The 21,745-nt window shown below is 42.1% G+C and overlaps 1 protein-coding gene, 1 long non-coding RNA gene and 7 other non-coding genes across 13 annotated transcripts in view; 5 read left to right on the top strand and 4 right to left on the bottom strand.

Moving 5' to 3' along the window:
- The first annotated feature begins 1,762 nt into the window (after window positions 1–1,762).
- Window positions 1,763–3,434, top strand: LOC138599746 (uncharacterized). 2 transcript variants are annotated; one of them, XR_011308734.1, is made up of 4 exons: window positions 1,763–1,851; window positions 2,603–2,752; window positions 2,850–2,936; window positions 3,019–3,434. It is a non-coding gene; the product is annotated as an uncharacterized lncRNA (long non-coding RNA). The 2 variants fall into 2 exon arrangements; XR_011308733.1 differs by lacking the exon at window positions 1,763–1,851 and having other exon boundaries at window positions 2,279–2,752.
- Window positions 3,435–10,485: 7,051 nt separating this feature from the next.
- Window positions 10,486–10,597, bottom strand: trnal-caa (transfer RNA leucine (anticodon CAA)). Its single transcript has 2 exons — window positions 10,560–10,597; window positions 10,486–10,531 (listed from the first exon to the last, which is right to left on the bottom strand). It is a non-coding gene; the product is annotated as a tRNA-Leu (tRNA).
- A 640-nt stretch (window positions 10,598–11,237) lies between these two features.
- On the top strand, window positions 11,238–11,349 carry trnal-caa (transfer RNA leucine (anticodon CAA)). The gene is made up of 2 exons: window positions 11,238–11,275; window positions 11,304–11,349. It is a non-coding gene; the product is annotated as a tRNA-Leu (tRNA).
- Window positions 11,350–11,585: 236 nt separating this feature from the next.
- trnal-caa (transfer RNA leucine (anticodon CAA)) lies at window positions 11,586–11,697 on the top strand. The gene is made up of 2 exons: window positions 11,586–11,623; window positions 11,652–11,697. It is a non-coding gene; the product is annotated as a tRNA-Leu (tRNA).
- Window positions 11,698–11,943: 246 nt separating this feature from the next.
- On the bottom strand, window positions 11,944–12,055 carry trnal-caa (transfer RNA leucine (anticodon CAA)). Its single transcript has 2 exons — window positions 12,018–12,055; window positions 11,944–11,989 (listed from the first exon to the last, which is right to left on the bottom strand). It is a non-coding gene; the product is annotated as a tRNA-Leu (tRNA).
- A 226-nt stretch (window positions 12,056–12,281) lies between these two features.
- Window positions 12,282–12,393, top strand: trnal-caa (transfer RNA leucine (anticodon CAA)). The gene is made up of 2 exons: window positions 12,282–12,319; window positions 12,348–12,393. It is a non-coding gene; the product is annotated as a tRNA-Leu (tRNA).
- Window positions 12,394–12,677: 284 nt separating this feature from the next.
- Window positions 12,678–12,789, top strand: trnal-caa (transfer RNA leucine (anticodon CAA)). Its single transcript has 2 exons — window positions 12,678–12,715; window positions 12,744–12,789. It is a non-coding gene; the product is annotated as a tRNA-Leu (tRNA).
- Window positions 12,790–12,949: 160 nt separating this feature from the next.
- Window positions 12,950–13,061, bottom strand: trnal-caa (transfer RNA leucine (anticodon CAA)). The gene is made up of 2 exons: window positions 13,024–13,061; window positions 12,950–12,995 (listed from the first exon to the last, which is right to left on the bottom strand). It is a non-coding gene; the product is annotated as a tRNA-Leu (tRNA).
- A 4,653-nt stretch (window positions 13,062–17,714) lies between these two features.
- Window positions 17,715–21,745, bottom strand: part of LOC138599323 (ELKS/Rab6-interacting/CAST family member 1-like) — a 154,923-nt gene continuing 150,892 nt past the window's right edge. For all 4 annotated transcript variants that reach the window (XM_069670927.1, XM_069670928.1, XM_069670929.1 and 1 more), the window contains one exon: window positions 17,715–19,510. In XM_069670927.1, coding sequence (XP_069527028.1) covers window positions 19,373–19,510 — 138 coding nt within the window. In that variant the 3' untranslated portion in view covers window positions 17,715–19,372. The remainder of the gene's footprint in view (window positions 19,511–21,745) is intronic.

The following is a 21,745-nucleotide window of genomic DNA, read 5'->3' as shown; positions in this document are numbered from 1 at the left end:
ATGATAAAGAGGAGTGGACCCAAGACTGACCTCTGGGGGACACCCAGTGAAACACCTGAACACCCAGATTTGTGGTCCCTTATTTGCACAAATTGTTGGTGGTCAGTGAGGTACGAAGTAAACCAGCAACGTGCAGTACCAGTGATCCCAGTGCCAGCCAGGCGGTCCAGGAGTAGTGTGTGGGAGATGGTGTCAAATGCTGCGCTGAGGTCGAGGAGGATGAGAATGGGAAGTAGTCCGGAGTCAGCTGCACGGAGGAGGTCGTTAGTGATTTTGACCAGGGCTGTTTCAATGCTGTGTTTTGGACGGAAATCGGATTGAAAGGGTTCATGGAGGTTGTTTGTGTCAAGATGGAGCTGTAGTTGTGCGGCAACCACCCTTTCAAGTGTTTTGGAGATGAAGGGGGGGTTGGAGATGGGCCGGTAAAGGTTAAGGTCTGTTGAGTCAGCACTGGGTTTTTTCAGGATGGGTGTGATAGCAGCAAGTTTGAGAGTGGGGGTTACAGTGCTAGAGGTGAGGGAGGAGTTAATTATGTTGGTGATCATGGGAGAAATGGATGGCAGACAGGCTTTTACGAGGGAGGTGGGAGGTTTTGGCTTTGCGGATGAGTTCAGAGATGGTGTGTTCTGATACTGGGGTGAAGTCGGAGAGGGAGCTGATGAGAGGTTGGCCGATGGTGATCATCCAGGTTGGATCGTTGGAGGAGGTTCAGGATGAGGCCAGTTGTTGGTGAATGTTGTTGATTTTAGAGCTGAAGAAGTCCAGGAAGGCAGGGAGGGTTTTCGGACTCTGAACTAGGTGGCTGACTGTTGAGAAGAGGACTCTGTTGTTACCTGTACCAGTGTTGATGAGGTTGGAGTAGTATGAAGATTTGGCAGTGTTAAGGGCGTTCTTGTAGTGATGTAGGTGGTCAGAGTACATTTAGCTGTGTACAGTGAGTGAGGTCTTTTTGTACAGTCGCTCGGGTCGGCGGCCTGTGGCTTTGAGCTGGCGTAGGTCAGGGGTAAACCAAGGAGCAGTGTGAGTAAATGATACTGAGTGGGATTTCAGGGGAGCCAGGGTCATGAGGGAAGAACAGAGTAGGTGTGGAGTCAAACTCCTGAAGTTGTACCCGTGTTTGATCCTTAATAGAACACGATTTCACCAATAAAGAAAGAAAGTGATGCTGTAGGTCACCCACACTTGTAAAGGCTGAGCAGTGGTCAAATTCTTAACCTCTGAACCAAGACTACTGTGACAGATTGTGTCTCTGAGCAAGCTGCTGGAAAGACTGGTGAATCTCACTGGAACATTATTGGTGAACAAAGTTTAACACAATGTTTGTTGTCTGGCCTGGAGGCCAAAGACACTGTTACGCTAAAGTCTTGAGCTACTTCACAGGGTTATCCGCAGCTGAACTTGACTTCTGATAAGAGCATACCTCTGAGAACATGAGTTCTCACCCGCAGTGCCACAGGGCAGGGCTGCGTCGCCTTCTGGCTGCTGGACTAGACGGCAGGCACTCCAGTGAATGCTTGTGGTTCTACCAGAAATCACAGTTACTGCAGCGTCGAAACAGCACCCTTTTATATAGCAGATGCAGCCCGGCTAGCGGCACCGCACCCCCGTCCGACTGTTTCCCAGCCTCCAATCGCGTCCTCCCGATTTCAGCTTTCAAAGCCAATCGCGTCGCGGGGATTTCAGAATTTTCATCTTTCCCAACCAATGGCGCTCGGGGGATTTCAGCTTTCTAGCTCCCGCCCCCCTCCCTGCTCTCAGCCAATCTTAGCCACGCAAGTCCAACTTTCTGCGGGGAACCGGATGCGGCGGCAAACTCAAACTCGAAGCGGAATTTCAGCTCTCAATCTCAAGGTAAATGGCATCAATACAACTATTGTCATCCATATATTATTATATTGATCGTTCGCGCCATTGTGGTTAGCGTCTTTGTGTCAAATCCAGTTGTCGGTATAAAAAAAAAAAAGACCGACAGTCGTCTTGGTTAACACGGTCAATGTCTTCATTCACTACAATGATTATTGTTGTCAGCGTTAGAGACGCGTAAGTTATGTTTGTATTGTATTTTGTCGTGTTACATCGTCATGCATCCTGTATCTCCGCACGTCGTTGTCGTATCACCTCGATACTAACGTTGTTGAGGCCATTTCGGCTAAGTTTTTTATATATAGAATATAACATTGCCCTATTTCATGAGCTTATTGATTATTTATTAACATCTCGTGGAGGGAGGGGTCAGTTACTAAAAAAGAATGGGGAGTTTTGCTGTGTGGTAGGCTAAATAACAATTTCACAGTAACAGTGTTTTGTTTACAGTATGACCTTATAACTTATATATACTTCTAATGAAACTTGAATTATTACACACAACATGACCCTTACTGACCCTTACTTTTACCTGTTGTACCCTTCGTTTATGTATTTTTGCCCTATATTCCATGCTTAATCGCTATGTTTTATTAGTAGTTGTGAATAAGTTAATTCCACATATCTATACTATATTAACATTGACTTTGTTCTGTCTTATCTTACCTTATGATGGTAGCATTATGTGTTAAGATGGTGGGATTTGATAGTGTACATTTTTTCTCCTCTTTGGCCACAGATGGCTTCAACACAACAAAAACACAGGACTATGGGTGATGATGAATGGATGTGACGCCTGCGGAGGTTTGCTGCCGCAGGTGTTTGGCCGTCCGATGCAAGAAACAGGCCTGCTCCCCGCCAGAAGAAGTGGCATGACCTCTATCAGAAGGTAGAGTTGTATAAAGCAATTAGCATACAGTTATAAATGATGAAGCTAAATGTTTTTAAAAAGACACTTGCTTATTTGTTGTCATGAAATATTACAGATTGAGGAATGCCCAATGCAGCTGAGGGGGCAGGCAACTCTGTTCAAGGGCCCACAGACATGTGACTGTGGTTTCAATACTAAGAAGGTATTTGTAAACTAATATCAAATTGTCATGTGCAGATTGTTGATGTTGTATTCTTTATACTAATGTTTCTGCTTCTCTTTAGCCTCCCAAGAAAGTGTAGCCACCGAAGAAAGCGGCCACAGACCATCTACTGTCAGACCCACGCAGGGATGCCACTGGAGCAGTGGCTGGAAGACATTTAGTGGAAAAGGGCAGACATTTGTATTTTATTCTTTTTTTTTGGTATTGTATTTATTCACTATTGTGTTCTTTGCACTACTGGAGTCATTTGATTAATAATTTTTGGCATAATTTTTCTTATTTATTTTGTTGTGTTCAATTAATTGTCGTTCTATAATGTTGTGTGCGTGTGTGTGGAGATGGGGTGCGTGAAAGAGAGGGTTTGGGGGGTGGGACGTCTTTGTTTTCACTGTGTTTTCTATTTATAATAAATATGTGGTTTGTTTCTACAACAATTCTTTCATTTGACTTATTTAAATCTCAGTGTAAAACCAGGAGTCAAACAAGGTTTTGCTTTTTGCCCCACCATGCAGATGATAACACAATACAGTACCATAATATTGTGACTATAAAATTACTTAGATGGAAAAGAGACAATAAAAGCTAATATTTTCAATTCATTAGTTCGGAATAATGTCTTATAACTTATACAGTTCTTTGAATTAATGTCAATAAAACTATAAAACAATAAAACTAAAAACTGAGGTGAAATGAAAATCACATTATCACTTTCCTGCACATCATGAATGCATAATAAAATACAGAATGACAAATAGTATTGATTTCACTAAATCTGAATACTAATAAGTGTTTTCTTATGTCATATAACTCATATAACTCATTTAACTTATTTCACTTTTTTAATCTAAACAATCCAAAGCACTTTGGGTGAAATTTGTGTTGATCCAGGCAGGGATTGAACCTGCGACCTTTGGATCCATAATTCCTATTTACAGAAACCACAAATATTCAACATTTGGGTGATTTCTGGAATTATTATAAAAAATTATGAGCTGGAGGGGCTTTTCACATGCAGAAGAGCCATTAAGAGTCCTCATTTTCTCTCCTTTTCTCTCTTTTTCTCTCTTTTTCCTCTCTTTTCCCTCTTTTTCTTCCTTCCCCCTTCTTCCCCTTCTTTCCTCTTTCTTCCCCCCGCCATACAGACTATTGTTCCCCAGCTTTAGCGGAGTCGGTAGAGCATGAGACTCTTAATTTCAGGGTCGTGGGTTCGAGCCCCATGTTGGGCGCTGGAGTTTTTGAGAAGAGGAGACTCTGACTAATCAGAGTCAGGGATTGTCTGAAGGCTCCCACAAATGAATAACTGCCATAAAATCCACACAATCCCACCTATAACTCTGCAGACACCAGGAGGTCACTACTTCTGGAGACTGAACCAAGGCACTGATGGTATACAGGTAGGAACAACTCCGTACATACAGTTTATGTTGGTGACAATTTAAAGGTCTGGCCTCCACATGTACAAATACTGAGCCTCTGTAGGCCTCCAATGGCTGCAGTATGTCGAAACTTTTACAGCCGTACCGCACTGCAAAAACACTGAACCTGAAATCTGTTAAAGTAAGAGCAGTGACTAATAGTGACTCTTCTAACCTAAATATTTCTTCAACAGAAAATCTGTCAGATTTGATAAAATAGAGATGAACAGGATGGGAAAGTGAGATGGAAAGAGACGGAGGGGAAGAGTGAGAGAGACAGAAAGTTAGAAGCAGAAGGCTTCTTGTCCCCATCTGTTTGGGTTTGTGTTCATCTGTGGCCCGCAGTTTGTGTGTGCCAGACAGCTTTCCATCCCGCTGCAGGTGTGCTGTTGATAGTTTTATCAGCGCCGGATCGGGGCTACTGAGAGGAGAGGGGAAGCTAGAGAGAGAAAAAGGAGGGTGGAGGAGAGGAAAAGAGAGAGAAAAGCTGCTTTCTCCAACAAAGATTTAAGTTAAATGGACGACATATTGGAAGACAATTTTCAGAGAATGAAATGCCGTTAAAGTGGTGAACGTTGAACAGTTTGGGACTGATGTTGTTCGGATGGAATCCTTTACTACATGTACATTAAGTCAGTGGTCTGCAGCGGTGTGTCTTGTGGCTCCTCGGTCCCCTCTAACCAGCCTGCAGGATTTATAAAACTGCTCCGGCCTCCATAAAGTGCCCAATAAACCACTTTTACTATTAGTGTAGGACACTGCTAGCATTAAGCGTGAGACCGCCACCACTGACCATACACACACACACACTGACATGCTGACACACACACAAGCCGGGACAGTCACACACTTCCTGGTCAGACGCATTATGAGGGCTGCTGGAGTCAGGACCTCTGCCAAACTCTAACCCCATGTCACCCCACCCTGCGGCCCCGATGACATCACTGCATAGCCCTGAACCAGCGGCCCAGAAACGCACAACCACACACACACACACACACACACGAACATGCACACACGCAGGCGTCGAGAACGCAGAGAGCTCAGACACGGTAATGAACACCGCAGGGTCACAGTTTGAGTGCACACATGCATGCAGACACACACACAAAACACTTGACCATAATGACTACTGCACGGCCGCACTGCATTATAAACACACACACACAAACGGAGCAGCTTAAGTGCAGGCTGCTGCCCCCCAGTTAAGTTGTCAGCTTGCATTAAAGTATGTTTTTAAGATATTTTTTGTGCATAAAAGGAAAAAAAATCAATAGAATACAATTTTGCTTTATTTCCAGAAACATTTTGACTACTTGCCCTCATCAGGGCGGTACGACGCTGTTTTTTCAGTTTCTACAGAGTGCAAAAAATTTCTACTCATCCGACAACAATGTTTCAAAATGAAGAAATACAAGACTGACAATATCAACCGTGAATTTTCTGTTGTTTCTTTGCTGCCGTTTAACACCGAAAAATGTCCCAGTTGTGGGATCAGTGAGGGCTGCACGGTGGTGCAGTGGTGGTTCCTAGTTCAAATCCCTGTTCAGATGCCTTTCTGTGTAGAGTTTGCATGTTCTCCCCGTGCATGCATGGGCTCCCACCAGGTACTCCGGCTTCCTCCCACAGTTCAAAGACATGCTGGTTAGGTTCACTGTTGACTCTAAAATTGCCCGTAGGTGTGATTGTGAGCATGAAAGGTTGTCTGTCACCCACTGATCAAAAAACCTGCTAACACACGGCTTTTTTGCTTAATGGGAAAGGCTACAATCAGCATTCAGAGCTGAGTCAAATGACTCTGCAGTAGACCCAGGTAATTCTCGCCTCGGCTCCAATCGGCATTGATGGGAACACAAAACCCGCGTCGACACGCTAATCTCCGTCCCCTTTCCGGCTCGATGCTGTGCTCCATCAGTAACGTCATCTCAGCTACAAATTCTGCCCGTCTCCGTCCGAGCAGCGCTCTAACATGGTTGCAAATTTGTCTGTGACGAGTTTTATACACAGACTGAATGAGTAATAGATACAATAAAGACGTAACCACCGTAACATCTTCAGTTTACTAACCCTGTCTCCGTCGCGTTTGTGACGTCAGACGGTGACGCAGCAGAAAAGAGACCAAAAGGAGTATACTTCACTGGCAATGGGAAAAGAGACAATCAGCATTAATAAGCAGGTCTTCCCGGGTCTGAAAAACCTGCGCCAACACACTAAATTTAGGTGAGAAAGGGGTATATGTGTGAGCCCTGTGATTGACTGTTGATCCGTCCAGGTGTAACCCCGCCTCTCGCACAATGATAGCTGGGATAGGCTCCAGCCCCCCGTGACCCTGAACAGAATAAGCAGTATTGATAATAGATGGATGGGATCAATTAAGGTTTATCTTATTACAACCAGCCGCATGTTTAATGCTGATGGACTTCTGTTGAGTGAGTAGCTTGCTAGTTTTAGTGTGTATAAGGCTCTGCTCCGGCACAATGACTGCACGGGCAAAGTGAGAGCCTGCAGGTAGCCAGATAGAGCACTTGATGTATTGATTGCTGTCTGTGTGTTAAAAAAATCAACAACTACACAACAAAAAATGCTTCTAATAAATCCAAAACCTTCATTTTTAACAATAAAAACTAATATCAGACAAACAGGACAAATACACCATCACTATAAAGTTTAAAGGGCTCGTCCTGCAGACCGAACAGCTGCAAACAAAAGGCACACACACTCTTAGACACACCAGGAGTGGAGGGGTTGTAATATATGCTGGAATTCCCAGCATTCAATTCGACCAATCAGAGAGCAGCGTTTAAAACACTCACTCTTCAACTGGAGAGCTGGAGAGGCCATCCTCTTCACACGCACCACCGTGTGTGAGTCCATGCGAAGTCATTAGTGCTCCCAGTGGGCGAAAACACACACTCACGTAACACATCGAGTGTTAAAGAACCCTGAAACCCCTCCTCAGAATGCACACGCTAATACTTTTTCCATTTTTTTACCTGTTTCCATGCTGGTTTAAAAATGACAAAGTGTACCTAAAGGCTACTTTCAAAAAGTTGTCTGAACAAATGTGATTCACACACACTCAGACTTTACAATACACTCTTGAATGTCGTCGAGGATCTATTGATGCTCGCAGACATCCCATCTTCTCAAATGTCTAGCGTGGAGACACACACACACACACACACACACACACTTTCTCCCACTTCTCCTAATTACCGAGCCCCCGAGGGGCGAGACACTCAAGCAGCACTTCAGTGTTTGGTTAAAGGTCTTTCTCACCAGTTAGAGGGCAGACAGAGAGAGAGACAGACGGACGGAGGAAAAGAAGAAAATCTACAATGAGAAAATGTTCAGAATGCAAAGAAAAAAAGGAAGAGAGAAATAGTTTCACGGCTGTAAAAGTGAGCGAGGGAGGACAGAGAAAGAGCAGAAGTTGATTTGGTAGACAGGCCGGGGAGGAGGAAGAGAGATTATCGCTCTCTAATGGCTAACCTGTTGACAGCAACACTTTTCACCACCTCTATCTACACATCTAATGTTACTATCTGACCTCCACACACACACACACGCTCATATTTCCTCTCCTCTGCAGGGTTTATCAGCCCGGCTGTCAGACCCGCTCCACGGCTCAGGTGGGGTTCAGATTTTTTTTTTAAAAAGTGCAAAGCGGAGACGTCACAGCCGCAGCTCTCCGTCTGCAGACGTTACAGCGTGTGTTGAAAATGAATCTGACGGTCGGCTTTTTCTCCGACCTCTTGAAACACAAGAATGTGGGAAAGATTTCAAAGGTTCTTTTATTGTGCATGCGTTTTATTTTGAAAATCTTATTGTCTGACTTGCTGAAATTGAGCTTTGTGCAATAATAAAGTTATCACATCACTACATGTCTAATGTGTGTGTGTTTAAATATATTTGCATGTATTTTCCTGATGGTATTTACAGATCATTCAGACGCATCCTATCAAAATAAAAGCCTCATGGATTAAACAGACACAAGTGAAGTTTGCCAGAGAACATTTGAGTTATTGCATCTTGCATTTCCTGTCATGTATATAAAATGTCTGTACAATACAGTACATCTGTATTACAAGGTCATCTATGTGTATGTTGTTTGATTGCACAGCTGACCTTCAGCTGCCACATAAAACTCAATGCTCGTACAGGCCAATAAAATCATATGTAGAGCGCCTACCATCTGCTACCCTCATCCTGCAGTATCACCAAGTCGTGTCTCAGACTAACAGTTGCACTACTTTAAATGTTAGAGTGCAGTTGGATGGCACTAAGCCTGTGGCCCAGATGAAGGCGAAGCAGCAACTTCTCCACACTGAGAGAAACATTTGTGCAACATTTCGACCAAAAATAGTCCTGGTCTGCACCGCAGAGCGAGAGAGGCTGCCTTCATTTAGGCCGATGGGGTTGGCAGATCACACACACACACACACACACACACAGACACACACACACACACACACACACACACACACACACACACACACACTTCACCACTGTCATATGGGAGCCAAAGTCATGAAATAAGCCCATTCTGTAAGTAGACTGTGACAACGGAAACATTGTGGGGACAAAACGTCTACAAGTTGAAATTATGAAGGAAAATCAAGAAATACAGAGTTGACCAAGTTCAAACCAACTTTTTTCACATCTATTTATATCCAACAACTCCTGCAAACTTATTAAACTTTTCACAACAGCCAGGACAGCGACCACACAGTCAAAAAACTGACTGACAATATTAAAAACACACACTACAGCGACCAAAAACTGTTATAAGGTGAGAATTAATGTGTGATAGGTGGTAAATCACTCCTCTCCACAACTATGACATGATTATTTTCCTGTTTAGAGCTGCAATAGTTGAATGATTAATCGATTAATTGTTTGAAAGACATTTGATCGTCATATATTTTGATAATCAATTAATCGTTTTGGTTAATTTTCCAAGCTTAAATGTCAAACATTTGTTGCTTCCAGCTAGGGAAATTAAAAAATGTGCTGCTTTTTCCCCCTCCAATTTGTAAATGAAAATGATCCGTTTTTGTACCGTTGGTTTGATAAACGCAATTTAAAGACGTCACCATTAATCGATTAATCATAAAATTACATGCTAAATTATTCGATTAGCAATACTATAAGCGTTTGTTCGAGCCCTATTCCGGTTACATTAAAATAAGTGTGTAAGTTTTGAAAACTTCTCTTGTAAACGCTTATAAAAGAAATAGATGTTTTTCTTACCTGTTCTGTGCTCGAATCCAGCTGTCGCTCAGCTTTCCAAGAAAAGTTTCTCCTCCCGACTTTCGACGCGCTCAAGTCCGGAAAACGTGCCTCTCTGCCCGGCTTGGAAACTTCAGACAAGGTCGGTGTTTTGATTGAAAGGGGGAAACCCTCCAGGCAGATCCCACAGCAGCCTTCTGCAGGAGCCTCACTGTATGAAACAGTTACAAACTTTCACTGTCCTTCCTTTCACTGCTCGATCACCTTCACAGAGAATACAAAACGAAAAGTCCTCGTTTGAGTCCAAAAAAGTCGATTTATGAGAAAGTATGGAGGTATAGCGCAGCCTCCAGCGATCTGTAGACCTGTCAGTGGCCAAAAAACTCCGACGTTGTCATGTAGGAATGTAGAAACAAAGTCAGAAACCAGCGGCACGCGCTCCTGGTTGTGTCCGTCTGTGTGCGCGGTGTCCTCAGCAACAGGTGTCAGAAATAAAGTGAGATTTCTTCACGGTCATCGCAAGTTTCCAAAAGCTCTCTGGCTAATTACGCACGCAGGGAGAAGGAGGGGGAGAGGAGGGACAGAGAGAGAGAGAGAGGGAGAGAGTGAGGGTGTTCGCCAAAGTTTTTCACGCGTCGAGAAACACGAGCAAGAAGTTTGAGCCGCTGAGAGTGAAACAAAAGAGCTGCACAAGTTTCTCTCTGTTTCTGTCTCTGAGCCGTGTGACGAGTCCGCTCGGCTCTGATGTGGAAACTGCGCGCCGGCCCACCGCTGAAGAGAGAGAGAGAGAGAGAGAGAGAGAGAGTTGTGCTACACACGAAAGAGAAGGGCTGGAAGGTGTGACTTCTGACCGATTACCAGGCATCCGGGATTAAAAGTCCTGTCAGGAGTGGGATTTGAACCCACGCCTCCATGTGGAGACCAGAAGTCCCTGTAACTCAGGAAGGAGTGAGTCCTTGAGTCTGGCGCCTTAGACCGCTCGGCCATCCTGACAACTGATTCACATCATTTCGTCAAAGTTACTCATTGATCATTTAAAGCGGCAGTAATAATGCTTTCAAGCTTACTTGTTTTAAATTTCGTCCAAAAGACAAAAAGAACACGTTAGTTTAACCCAAACTATCTGCTAGTTGACAATCAGTTTAATTAAATTAATTAAATTAAAAATTCAATCAGCTGATTAAATGCTGGACAGGTGTACAGTTAATGATCATGTGCAGTTTTCTGACAACTCAACTATGTAGATATTCCAGGAGAAACATGTTTTACAAAGATTTTTATCAACCTACACTGATGAAACTTGCATGTAAAACTTATGTCAGGAGTGGGATTTGAACCCACACCTCCATGTGGAGACCAGAAGTCCCTGTAACTCAGGAAGGAGTGAGTCCTTGAGTCTGGCGCCTTAGACTGCTTGGTGATCCTGACACCTGAGCTGTATTCATGTCCACAAACACTGAGGACATTTTCCTCATCTTTTTATCCATTTCTGTGACTTGTATTGCTTTGAGAGAAAATGACTCCCATATTCTCAGATCCCACCAAGTGACAGGAACACATTTGGGATCCCAGTAAGAAACAGGTATCTGTTCTGTTCAACACAATGTAAGCAGAAATTCTACCTTTCTCAGTAGTCAGGATGGCCGAGCGGTCTAAGGCGCCAGACTCAAGGACTGACTCCTTCCTGAGTTACAGGGACTTCTGGTCTCCACATGGAGGCGTGGGTTCAAATCCCACTCCTGACACATGTTTACCTGCAAGTTTCATACCATTTGATTGTTGTAAAACTGTTTCTCCTGGGATTTCTACATGCAGTGACAGGCTAAATCATAGGCTATAGATTTGAAGTTTTTTTTCAATGATCGTAGGCATTAAAATAACCTGTTCTTTTTGTCTATTGGAAGCGACATAAAGCAGCAGAGTTGGAAACATTTGAAATATACCATAGGTGACTGGCAGATTAGGCTGAATAAGGTTGTCTGTCAGGATGGCCGAGCGGTCTGAGGTGCCAGACTCAAGGACTGACTCCTTCCTGAGTTACAGGGACTTCTGGTCTCCACATGGAGGTGTGGGTTCAAATCCCACTCCTGACACACCTTTTACATGCTGGTTTCATACTATATGCACGCATTACCTTTAGGGCTTATTATAACTGTACAACTAACTGTACAACTAACTGAAAAAGAGCTGCACAGGTCACATGTATCAAGCTGATTGTTGATTAGCCTCAAAAAAACATAGCGATATAGGTTTGTATCTCCTCTTGGTGTGTTTTAACATTAACTCCAAATAGTACCTTTAACGCAGAGGCCCTTTAGGCAACTCACAGGTAAAGTATCTGTCAAGAGTGGGATTTGAACCCACACCTCCATGTGGAGACCAGAAGTCCCTGTAACTCAGGAAGGAGTCAGTCCTTGAGTCTGGCACCTTAGACCGCTCGGCCATCCTGACATCTGTAGGTAATAAATAAGAAGAGTTGAATATGCGCTCACATTGTGAGTTAAGACGCCCATTTCTTAATGTGATTCTGAATCCTATCTGTTCCTGTCACTGGGCAGGACCTGGAAATTTGGGAATCATTTCCCTTTCAAAGCAACAAGACAGAAATGGACAGACAGATAAAGATAAGGAAAATGTCCTCAGTGTTTGTGGATGTGGACATGATAACAGTTCAGGTGTCAGGATGGCCGAGCGGTCTAAGGCGCCAGACTCAAGGACTGACTCCTTCCTGAGTTACAGGGACTTCTGGTCTCCACATGGAGGCGTGGGTTCAAATCCCACTCCTGACACAAGTTTAACCTGCAGGTTAAATATGATTATATATATTAACCTGTAAGGTTGATTAATGAGAATCTTTCCCATGACCAACTTTTAGGATTTTCATGTGACATTCACACTGTTCATGCAGCTCAATAGGTGCACATGATACTTCTTGGCCCTGGGTGGTGGGTTTTAGAACCACATTGGGTAATGGTGTTTTCTGCTTAAATGGAGACAGTTGGTGATTCTTGGTGTCCTACCTTTCACACAACAAATCTCTGAACGACTGTATAGAGGATTTAAGATCACAGATGTCAGGATGGCCGAGCGGTCTAAGGCGCCAGACTCAAGTACAGACTCCTTCTGGAGTTAAAGGGACTTCTGGTCTCCACATGGAGGTGTGGGTTCAAATCCCACTCCTGACAGAAGCTGTACATGTAGGTTTATCAATGTACACCTGAAAGACAGTAAAAAAATATTTCTCAACTGTCAAAATTTTAGTCTACGGCATCTAAATTTTCCAGTGTAGACTGTTTTATGATCAATTTAAGAAGTCAACACATTTGAAAGCTGCAGGTAAACATGTGTCAGGAGTGGGATTTGAACCCACGCCTCCATGTGGAGACCAGAAGTCCCTGTAACTTGGGAAGGAATCAGTCCTTGAGTCTGGCGCCTTAGACCGCTCGGCCACCCTGACTACACTCTAACAAAAGAGAAAGAGTTGAATATCTGCTCACATCAGTTGTTTTACGGTAAAGACGCTGATGACTGAATATTTTCCTGACTCTTATCTGTCTCTGTCACTTGTTGGGACATGGCAGCATGGAAGAACTTTTTTGTGGAGGCAATAAAACTCACAGGAATGGACGGACGGCCGGATGAAAAGGAGATTAGGAAAATGTCTTCAGTGTCGGTGGATGTTTGGACTGTCAGCGGCTAACAGCTTATTTTAGCAGCTCCACTCCTCTCACATTGTTTTTATTTCCTCTCCAAAGTTTTTCCTACCGCTCACTGCCTCCTTCGGTCCCTTCCATCCCGCCAGTTCTCTCCATCCACTCCCTCCACCCATCCCACCTACAGTTCATTTGCTCTACAAACAGTTTATTAGAGAAAATAATGTTGCAACAAACTCAACATCCAAGAACAACAAGCAACAAGTTTCAGCCTTCGGACCACAACTGAAATCATTAAAACATGTAACACAAACTGAGTGTTTCAACTTTGTTTGTTTTGGTCTCCCTCCCCCCGCCTCCCCTCCTCTCTCTGTTTTCTCTCTCTCTCCATCACCCTCCCTTTCTTTTTCCTTCTCACTCATGTGTGATGTGATGTGTGATGATTGAAACCACATCTACCCAAAGCCAACGCGTTGCCCTCCCCACTTCCTCTGCAGTCACTCACTTTTTATTCCTCCTCCCCGCTCCCTCATGTGTCTCAGTGCTCCACTGTACCGTGCTTATATACAGTATATATACGGAAAGACTGTAAGTAGATCTGTCTTTTACTGCACACATGTTTAAACGTTATCTCAAGGACATCTGTGTTTTCGAGTGTTGGGAACCTCCGATATCAGCAGGATCTTACCGAGACTTATCTGTGAGATACAGAGAGGGGTACAAACAGGAAACTGTTTACCTGGTTCAGGCCAATAAACACTTTTAAAGCTCAAAGGGGAACTCCAGTATTTTTTTAAATTAGCCCCTATTTTTAGATATTTTGGAGTCTAAATGATTAATAGGTGCAAAAAGTGTTGAAATTTCTCGGAAATGGCTTCATCCTGCAGCCATGAAACCGGCTTTATTGGCCTCAATGTAATCCTTTGGGGCAATTGGATCGATCGTATTATGTCCCATAACATTGCTTGTTTTAGCCACTGACAGGCTCAGATTGTTATTCCAAGTGTCTATAAACATCTCAGAGGGATCCAGGCAGAGATGGAGTTGATTGTTAAAGTAAAAGTTGCTTTTTTGAAGCCAGAAAGAGCCGTTACTCCTCTCTCTTCACAGCCACCAAACCCCATTGACAAAAACAGTAATTTTCCCTTGCAGAACACAGTAGTTGTTCATCTACTGCTGCCTCTTTGTTTGTGATATTATGCGACTTGCGTGTTTTAAATGTGTTTTAAATTCACCCTTATTATATATATATCATTTCTGCAACACACAATAACAGAAAAAAGCTAACTGTTCGTGGCAGCTGTATACTTTCACCTCCCAGGTAAAATTAGTGTTTTTGTCATCTATATCCGGTTTCATAAAAAGCATTTTACCCTTTAGTAAAAAGGTTTATTTCTGCAGGGATACTTTTAATAATGTTTTTAGAAATTCCATATAATCATCAGGTGCCCACTTGACAACCCTGTTGTTGGGCTGGCTCTCGCTGCCCGTCTAACTACAAGTTTGAGTTGTGAAGGGCCAGTAGAAGCCATGTGGTAGGGTGGGTAGCATCGGCGTTGTCAATACCTGGAGCTCGCATGAATGGAGCCTGGGTCTGTTGAAGTTGGCAATGCTGCTTGGGTTGCAGTGACCGCTAAGGAGCATGTTGTAGGTTAATTATAAGTATTGGGATGAGGGCACAAGGGGAGGGGTTTCTTCACTGAGTGCTTATCCTATTATTAGGGTTAGGCTTGGGGCTTGGGTTAGGTATCCTTATCATTAGGGTTGGGGCTAGGGTTACCCCCTATCCTAACCTTAACTTCCTCATCTTCCTTGCTCTCTTTTCCCTCATGAAAATTAGGAAGTAGTGGGAGGTAGACTATACAGCCCGGTCCGGCAGGGGTGAGTGCTAGTCCCGGGCAGGCACCTTCCCCGTCTTCTTTCTAACCCACTTCTCTCAACAAACTTTCCTCTCTATCCTTCTCACTCTTCTGTGTTTAATTCAAAACTGAGAGTGTCAGTTGCATTTTAGCGGACATACCTAAATCTGGTGTATTTTGCCTCAAGAAACATGTTGCAGCCTGGTAGATGAAGCAATCTACTGCAGCAACTGTAAAACCTTTTGTACCCATTAGACCCCAAAATATGTAGATGTGTTTCAGGGTATATTATTAACAAACAAACTGATAAAGATATGATTTGGTTCTCTAAATGCTTAGAGTTAAATGAAAGCTGGGTAATAAGAATACTAGCATACTTCCTGATCTGTGCGATAGCTATAAGAAAGTCTGACCTGTCTGAGTCACAGCAGGGACAAGAAGATGAAATGATGTCTGGTGCTCACTGAGTTGTACCTTCACTCTTTCCATATCTGTCTCTCCCTCCCTCGCTCTCCGTCTCCATCACATAAATCAGGGAGCCATACATGCGTGTCTCTTCCTCCTCCTCCGTTCTCGCTCCGTCCATCTCGTCTGTCTCCCTCCACTGGCTTTTATTAGGACAGTAGATGGAGAAAGCAGAAGACAAACCCAGGTACCGACACAAAGCGTTGCCATATGCACACATGCTACATTTACAGACTGTAGAGGAGCGGCTGCTCACTGTGTCTGATGGGTTTGACTGTGTGAAAGAAAGGGGACGACCCTGATGGCCTGATGATGTTTTCACTCTGCTTGAAAAAATTCTTCACAGGGGAGGTCAGAGGTCGGGTCGGGGTCAGGGTTCAAGGTCAGTCGAGCTGGGTGGGTTTTTGTTAAACCAGATTTTACAGTTGAATGAGTCTAGAGATGTATGTCACTAAACTGCCGCCACATGCAAGATGCAACATTGGGAGAGTGTTTGAGTCAGGTGATTGCTGCGCTCTCTTTCCTGTGTCGTTGATCGGCTGCAGGGAAATAAAAATCAGACAGCGCCCTGTTTCACATTTAAAAAAAGCTCCTAAAATAAATACCGTACGTAATTACACAATAGAGGTAATTGTAGTCTTCTTTCTTCTTATATTGCAGCCGGATCACTTTGGTCCTCTAATGCTTCTCTTTTAAATGTCCTTCATATGTCCCACGACAAGCTCTGTCACAAAAGGACATTAAAGGCTTCTTATTCTTTCAGTTCTTATTGTTTAATACAAAGCTTTATATCACTAGTATTTTTTTGTCTTATTTAACATTTTATTGTTTTTACTATAGTGATTTTTAAATGTATTTCTTTTAAAAATGATCTTTATTAGTTTCAGTCTTTTAAAATGTTATGTATTGTTATTAATTTACATTCTATTTTTCTGCCTGTTTATATGAAAGGTGCTAAATAAGTACAGTTAAGTTAAATATGTACTTTAATGGAGTGTTTCTATTTAAAGAAACGTCCTACTTTTACTGAACTACGCCTGAGAGGAAAACACACGTCTACTGCACTGCATTTGTCTGACAGCTTTAGTTAGTCTTTTAATTTATATCTTTCCTCTCCAGTGAAAACCAACTGCCTACGACATTTTCTTTAAATGATAATTGTCTATAAATGTTTTTTTTATGTCTGTTAATGAGCTCTTTTGGCTGTTACTATATTGTATTTATGTAAAGCTTATGTACAATTTAAATGTGGTAGATGGTGCTACAGAAATAAATAAGAATTTAATATACAGTAAAGTCACAAACATATGCTGATCTTTTAGATAGAGATGCATTTATGTGAATTAAACTATCCAACATTATATAAATTGGTTTCAAGCAGTAATATGAATCCAAAAATATTAAATATAATAATAAAAACACTGACTGGAAATATTTTACTGCATAATAAGTATTTTAGGTTGTAAAACTTTTGCTTGTACAATGTTTCAAATGCAAGCCTTTTATTTGCTGTGAATTATTTTAACAGTGTAAAGTTTCAAATTGACTATTAATGTGACCTGATGGCTAATGGAAACAATGCACTTCTGGATGAACTGTTAAGACATTTAAGACAATAGTAATGGTGTGTGGCTGCACGGTGTGTGTGTGTGTGTGTGTGTGGTGAAGAAGTGGAACAGGATGAGGCTGGCCTGTGGAATAATGTCATTATTGTGGGCGGAAAGGAAAATAAACCACAAGTGACAAGATAAGAGGCACAGTTTAGTCTGCATGTGAAGGAGGGAGATAGAGAGGCAGGGGGGAAAGACGAGGACGGGACGCAGAGGTCAGAGAAAGTTAGGAAACGAGACAAAGGAAAATTTCAACCGCTACAGTTTCTTTATCATCTGTACTCAGAGAAGAGACTCGTGTGCGAAGGTGTTTAGACTTCTTGCTGCATACTCTCACCTTTTAAAGAAACAATATGAGACAAAAATTAATCCTTCTGTGAAACTGCGCGTACCTTACATGCATGCAGAGGCCAGAAGTCTTAAACTTCTCCTTTTTAAGGGGTCTGAGGTGAAAAAAAGATGTTGGAGCCACTGCCACAGCTCTCACCTGTCAAATACCTGACCTGAAATGACAGACAGAACCTTCCTTTCACAATAAAATAAAGATAAATCCATATTTTATTCCATTCTCTTATTCCCATTTTCAATCCACAACAAAGTGACGGTGAGTCCCGGTCGTTATCATTCCCAAAATGACAAAACAGGATCAGTAAAAAACAGGCTGGATTTACAACACAAGCTCATACTGGATGGAGTTTCAAAATAAGAGCCATTTAGGAACTCTTAAAGCTTTTTTGCGATTGGAAACTTCGAAACAATGACACACGTTATGTCCCGGATTGAAACTCCTCATTTACACCCATGTGGTTCAGACGTTTTTTAATACACAGCCCGATCAGTGGGCCTTATGAGGGGGTAAAATCAGATGTGAGTGTGCGGTGTAAATCCGTGTTTTTTTTGGCTTTGTGTCCACCAGGTGTTTCTGTTTGCACCTTTGCAACGCCAGCTTTTTAACTGAATTTGAAACATTTTGAACCTCTAGCGCTCGGTGCTGTTAGCGTTTAATTCATGCTAAGGCCGTCAGCTCAGTGGGAAACATGCATGTAAACAACAAGTTCCTGGTGGACACAGAGCTGCATGAAGGTGCAACGTACGTTCACAATAACAGTCGTGCTGCTAACGGAACAAATCTGTGGTTACTTTCAGTTCACACACAAAGAAAAGCGTTTAAAACATTATGTAACATAACCAATACATGACAATATTTTCAATTAAACAAGATTAATGTTTTATATATATATTACCAAATGCAAAAAATATATAGTTAGAACTTTTTATTCCCTCCCGCCCAAGAAAAACAAAAGATTCCTCCACATAAACTCTAAAGGGATTGTCACAAAAAGGTAAGTGAGGGAGCAGATCCTGCATGTTAGGTTAAAAAGCAACAAAACATCTACATCCGGTGTGTTTTTAATAAAGGGAGTATTGCGATATTTATTGTAGCTTGTGTCTCTTATCGGTAAATGAAAAGTGTCATGTTCCCCTGACGAAAGCTGTACAATTTACACACCCATGTAGAGGTTACTGCTGAAAAGAATCCGCAGGTCGGGACGTTTCATCAGATATCACACAAGAAAAAAAAACACAAAAAGAAACTGAAGTTAAAAAGATAGCAGCAAATGATGTAAAGAATCAAAGGCAGCTGAAATAAACATACTTTTGTATCTCAACCAATCAAATAACGACGTGGTAACAGCGTGTAAGTCTGGCGTCAGAAACTACCTGCTAAGCTCAAAGTCACTTTCAGCCTTTTTGTACAGTTTGAGAATCTTTTTCTACCATAAAATACATGAAGTCACAATGACACGTCCGACTGCTGATTGCCTGGAAAGACACAGTATGGCCGCCGCAAAGTGTCAAAGATGACAGTTCCCTCTGTTTTGAAGTAGTCAGGATAATACGTGTTACCACTATGAATTCTTGCACGCCAGCAAAGCGCTGTTAAATGAAAAATTGACAATATTTCCCAAAGCTGTCACTGTTTTCTTAAAAAGATAGCAACTAAAGACACAGTGGACATTTTTTTTCATTTCCTGTGTGTGAATGAGATGAGTGCAGGTAGAAGTGAAAGTCTTCATCGTCATGTCCAACACGGTGATGCATCAGGGGATTATGGGATTTTCTTGCTTTCTGGCTTTGTGTTAAAGTTTATTTATGTTTCAGCGTGTGTGAATCCGTGTGTCAGCAGCTGTCCTCCAGAGCGTTCACCACTTGTTCCAAAATGTCGGGGCATCGGTCGGCGATCTGCTGCAGGACCTGATTGGCGTACTCCTGGAGCTCCGCCCCCTCCCTCTCGCACAGCGCTAACTCCGCCTCCAACTGAGAGAGAGAGACACACAGAGAAACAGAGAAACAGAGGTGAGACTTTAGACATTTTGACTAACTTCTTGTGATACAGACACTTTACAATAAATTTGAAATTCGAAGAACTATTAGAGTTAAGCTTGAAGAGGAGATCAATGTTTGGTAAGCTTAGCCTAGCATAAAAACTGGAAAGACAGTAAAAACAGCTAACGGGCTGTGTCAAAATCTGTCAACTGTGCAAGGATTTTCACATTTGTTTAACCCATGCAAGAACTGGAGGGTTAAAACATCAAGTTGTGGTTTAACAGGGGGGTTAAAAATTACACCAGAAGATAACTTACACAAAACTTGCAGTAAAAAAAGGAATTTTTATATAAACACCTTGAAGGGATAAAAAAATATGTGATATATTGGTAAATAGTGAGATTTCCAAGTGCTAGTGGGTGGAATTAGTCACCTTTGTACAGGGCCAGGCTAGCTTTTACCTCTGTTTCCAGTCTTATGAAATGCTAAGCTAACTAGCAACTAGCTGTAGCTTCATATTTAACGAACAACTACAAGTGTGGTATCAATCTTCTCGTCTAACTCTTGGGAAGACAGAAAATAAGACAATATCTTAAATTGGAAAACTATTTCATTGAATTCCAGGTTACAATGTTGCTCCTTTAAGAGAAGAAGCACACAGTACATAAACGTAAGATACAAGAGTTTTTAAATGGAAATTTAGGTACAAGCAGAAAGACAAACTCCTCTCAGCCACACAGATGATCAAGAAGCATGTTTAAGGTGACACACACACACACACACACACACACACACACACACACACACACACACACACACACACACACACACACACACACACACACAAACACACACAAATGGATATCAGACTATAATCTGAAAACACTGCAGTGTACTTCTTTCTGCCCGTACAGAGTGGAACATTTCTGTGAGAGCGCTGATGTTATTTTCTTTGGCTGCTGCCGAGCTGAGCCGTCAAACCTAACTGACTTAATGACCAATACATCTGTATCAATAAGAGCAGCCCTCAAACAGTCATGTAACACAAGCCCACATTTATGTGTGTGTGTGTGTTAAGGCCTGGGTCAGATATTGGCAAAACATTTCCTCGTTAAGTCCTAACCTCTTCCCTCTGCTCTCATCTCTTCGCCAGCAAACCTCAGTGGCATTTTATATAACAGTGGCTGTATTCATGTGTAAAACTGCAGTGAAGAATAATATTGTTAATGATTAATGAGATCTGACCAATAAATCACACCAAAGTAAAGCCCTTAATCCGTATAATATGTTGTTATATTATTTATTGGAGAGTATCTAACAACTTATTTTACAGTGCAAAGTTTAGATCAGCTTTCACACATTACCTTGGCAATGCTGTTTGTGTTGCTTATTCCAGTTGGGATTTCATATTGATATAAAGAAATATTGTTAAAATATTGAGATGTCCAAGTGCTAGGTGAATTTTGTTCAGGCTAGCTGTTACCCCTGTTTCCATTTATATGCAATGCTAAGCTAACAAGCAACTAGCTGTAGCTTCATATTTAATAAAAAACTACAAGTGCGGTATCAATCTTCTCGTCTAATTCTTGGGAAGACAGAAAATTGGAGAACTATTCCATTGAATTCCAGGTTACAATGTTTATGTCAATTATTTATTCAGTTCAAAGTTTAGATCAGTTTTCACACATTACTTTGGCAAAGCTGTGTGTGTTGCTTGTATGGAATTTAAATTTGGATTTATTATTTATATGAAAACAGATTTGTTCAAGAAAACTTTGAAGGAAGTGGACGCTTACCAGGTAGCCAGGGTCTAATAAAAGACAGAAATTGCGTTTTGGGAAACGTAGGAGTGTTTTTGGGAGCTTGGGCCAAACTTGGAATAAAAGTCGGGCTATAATGGAAGTGCTGCATCAACTTTGACTCAATTTTTAGGACAGCAATACTTGTAATACAGCACTAATACAGTGCAATATCTCTTATATATCAATATTTATACATCTGACTTATTGTACTCATATACTTAGGTATAAAATACAACAAAAGTTAACCAATGTACGGTTACCTTGCGCCATTAGCATTACACAGCAGGTAACCACCCCCCCAACCACATAGACACACAAACTATCCACAAACCCCAAACATCCTCCGGCCATTATACTCTCATTTTTGTGAAGCACGCACTCATATTGACACATTTCCTACATGTCATTTTATGTGTGTTTGCAG

Source organism: Semicossyphus pulcher, unplaced genomic scaffold (assembly GCF_022749685.1).
Source record: "Semicossyphus pulcher isolate SPU_LCO1_2020_fin unplaced genomic scaffold, fSemPul1.0.p SCAF_20, whole genome shotgun sequence".
In the NCBI taxonomy this organism is placed as follows: Eukaryota; Metazoa; Chordata; class Actinopteri; order Labriformes; family Labridae; genus Semicossyphus; species Semicossyphus pulcher.
This window is presented reverse-complemented; position numbering and strand designations above follow the sequence as displayed.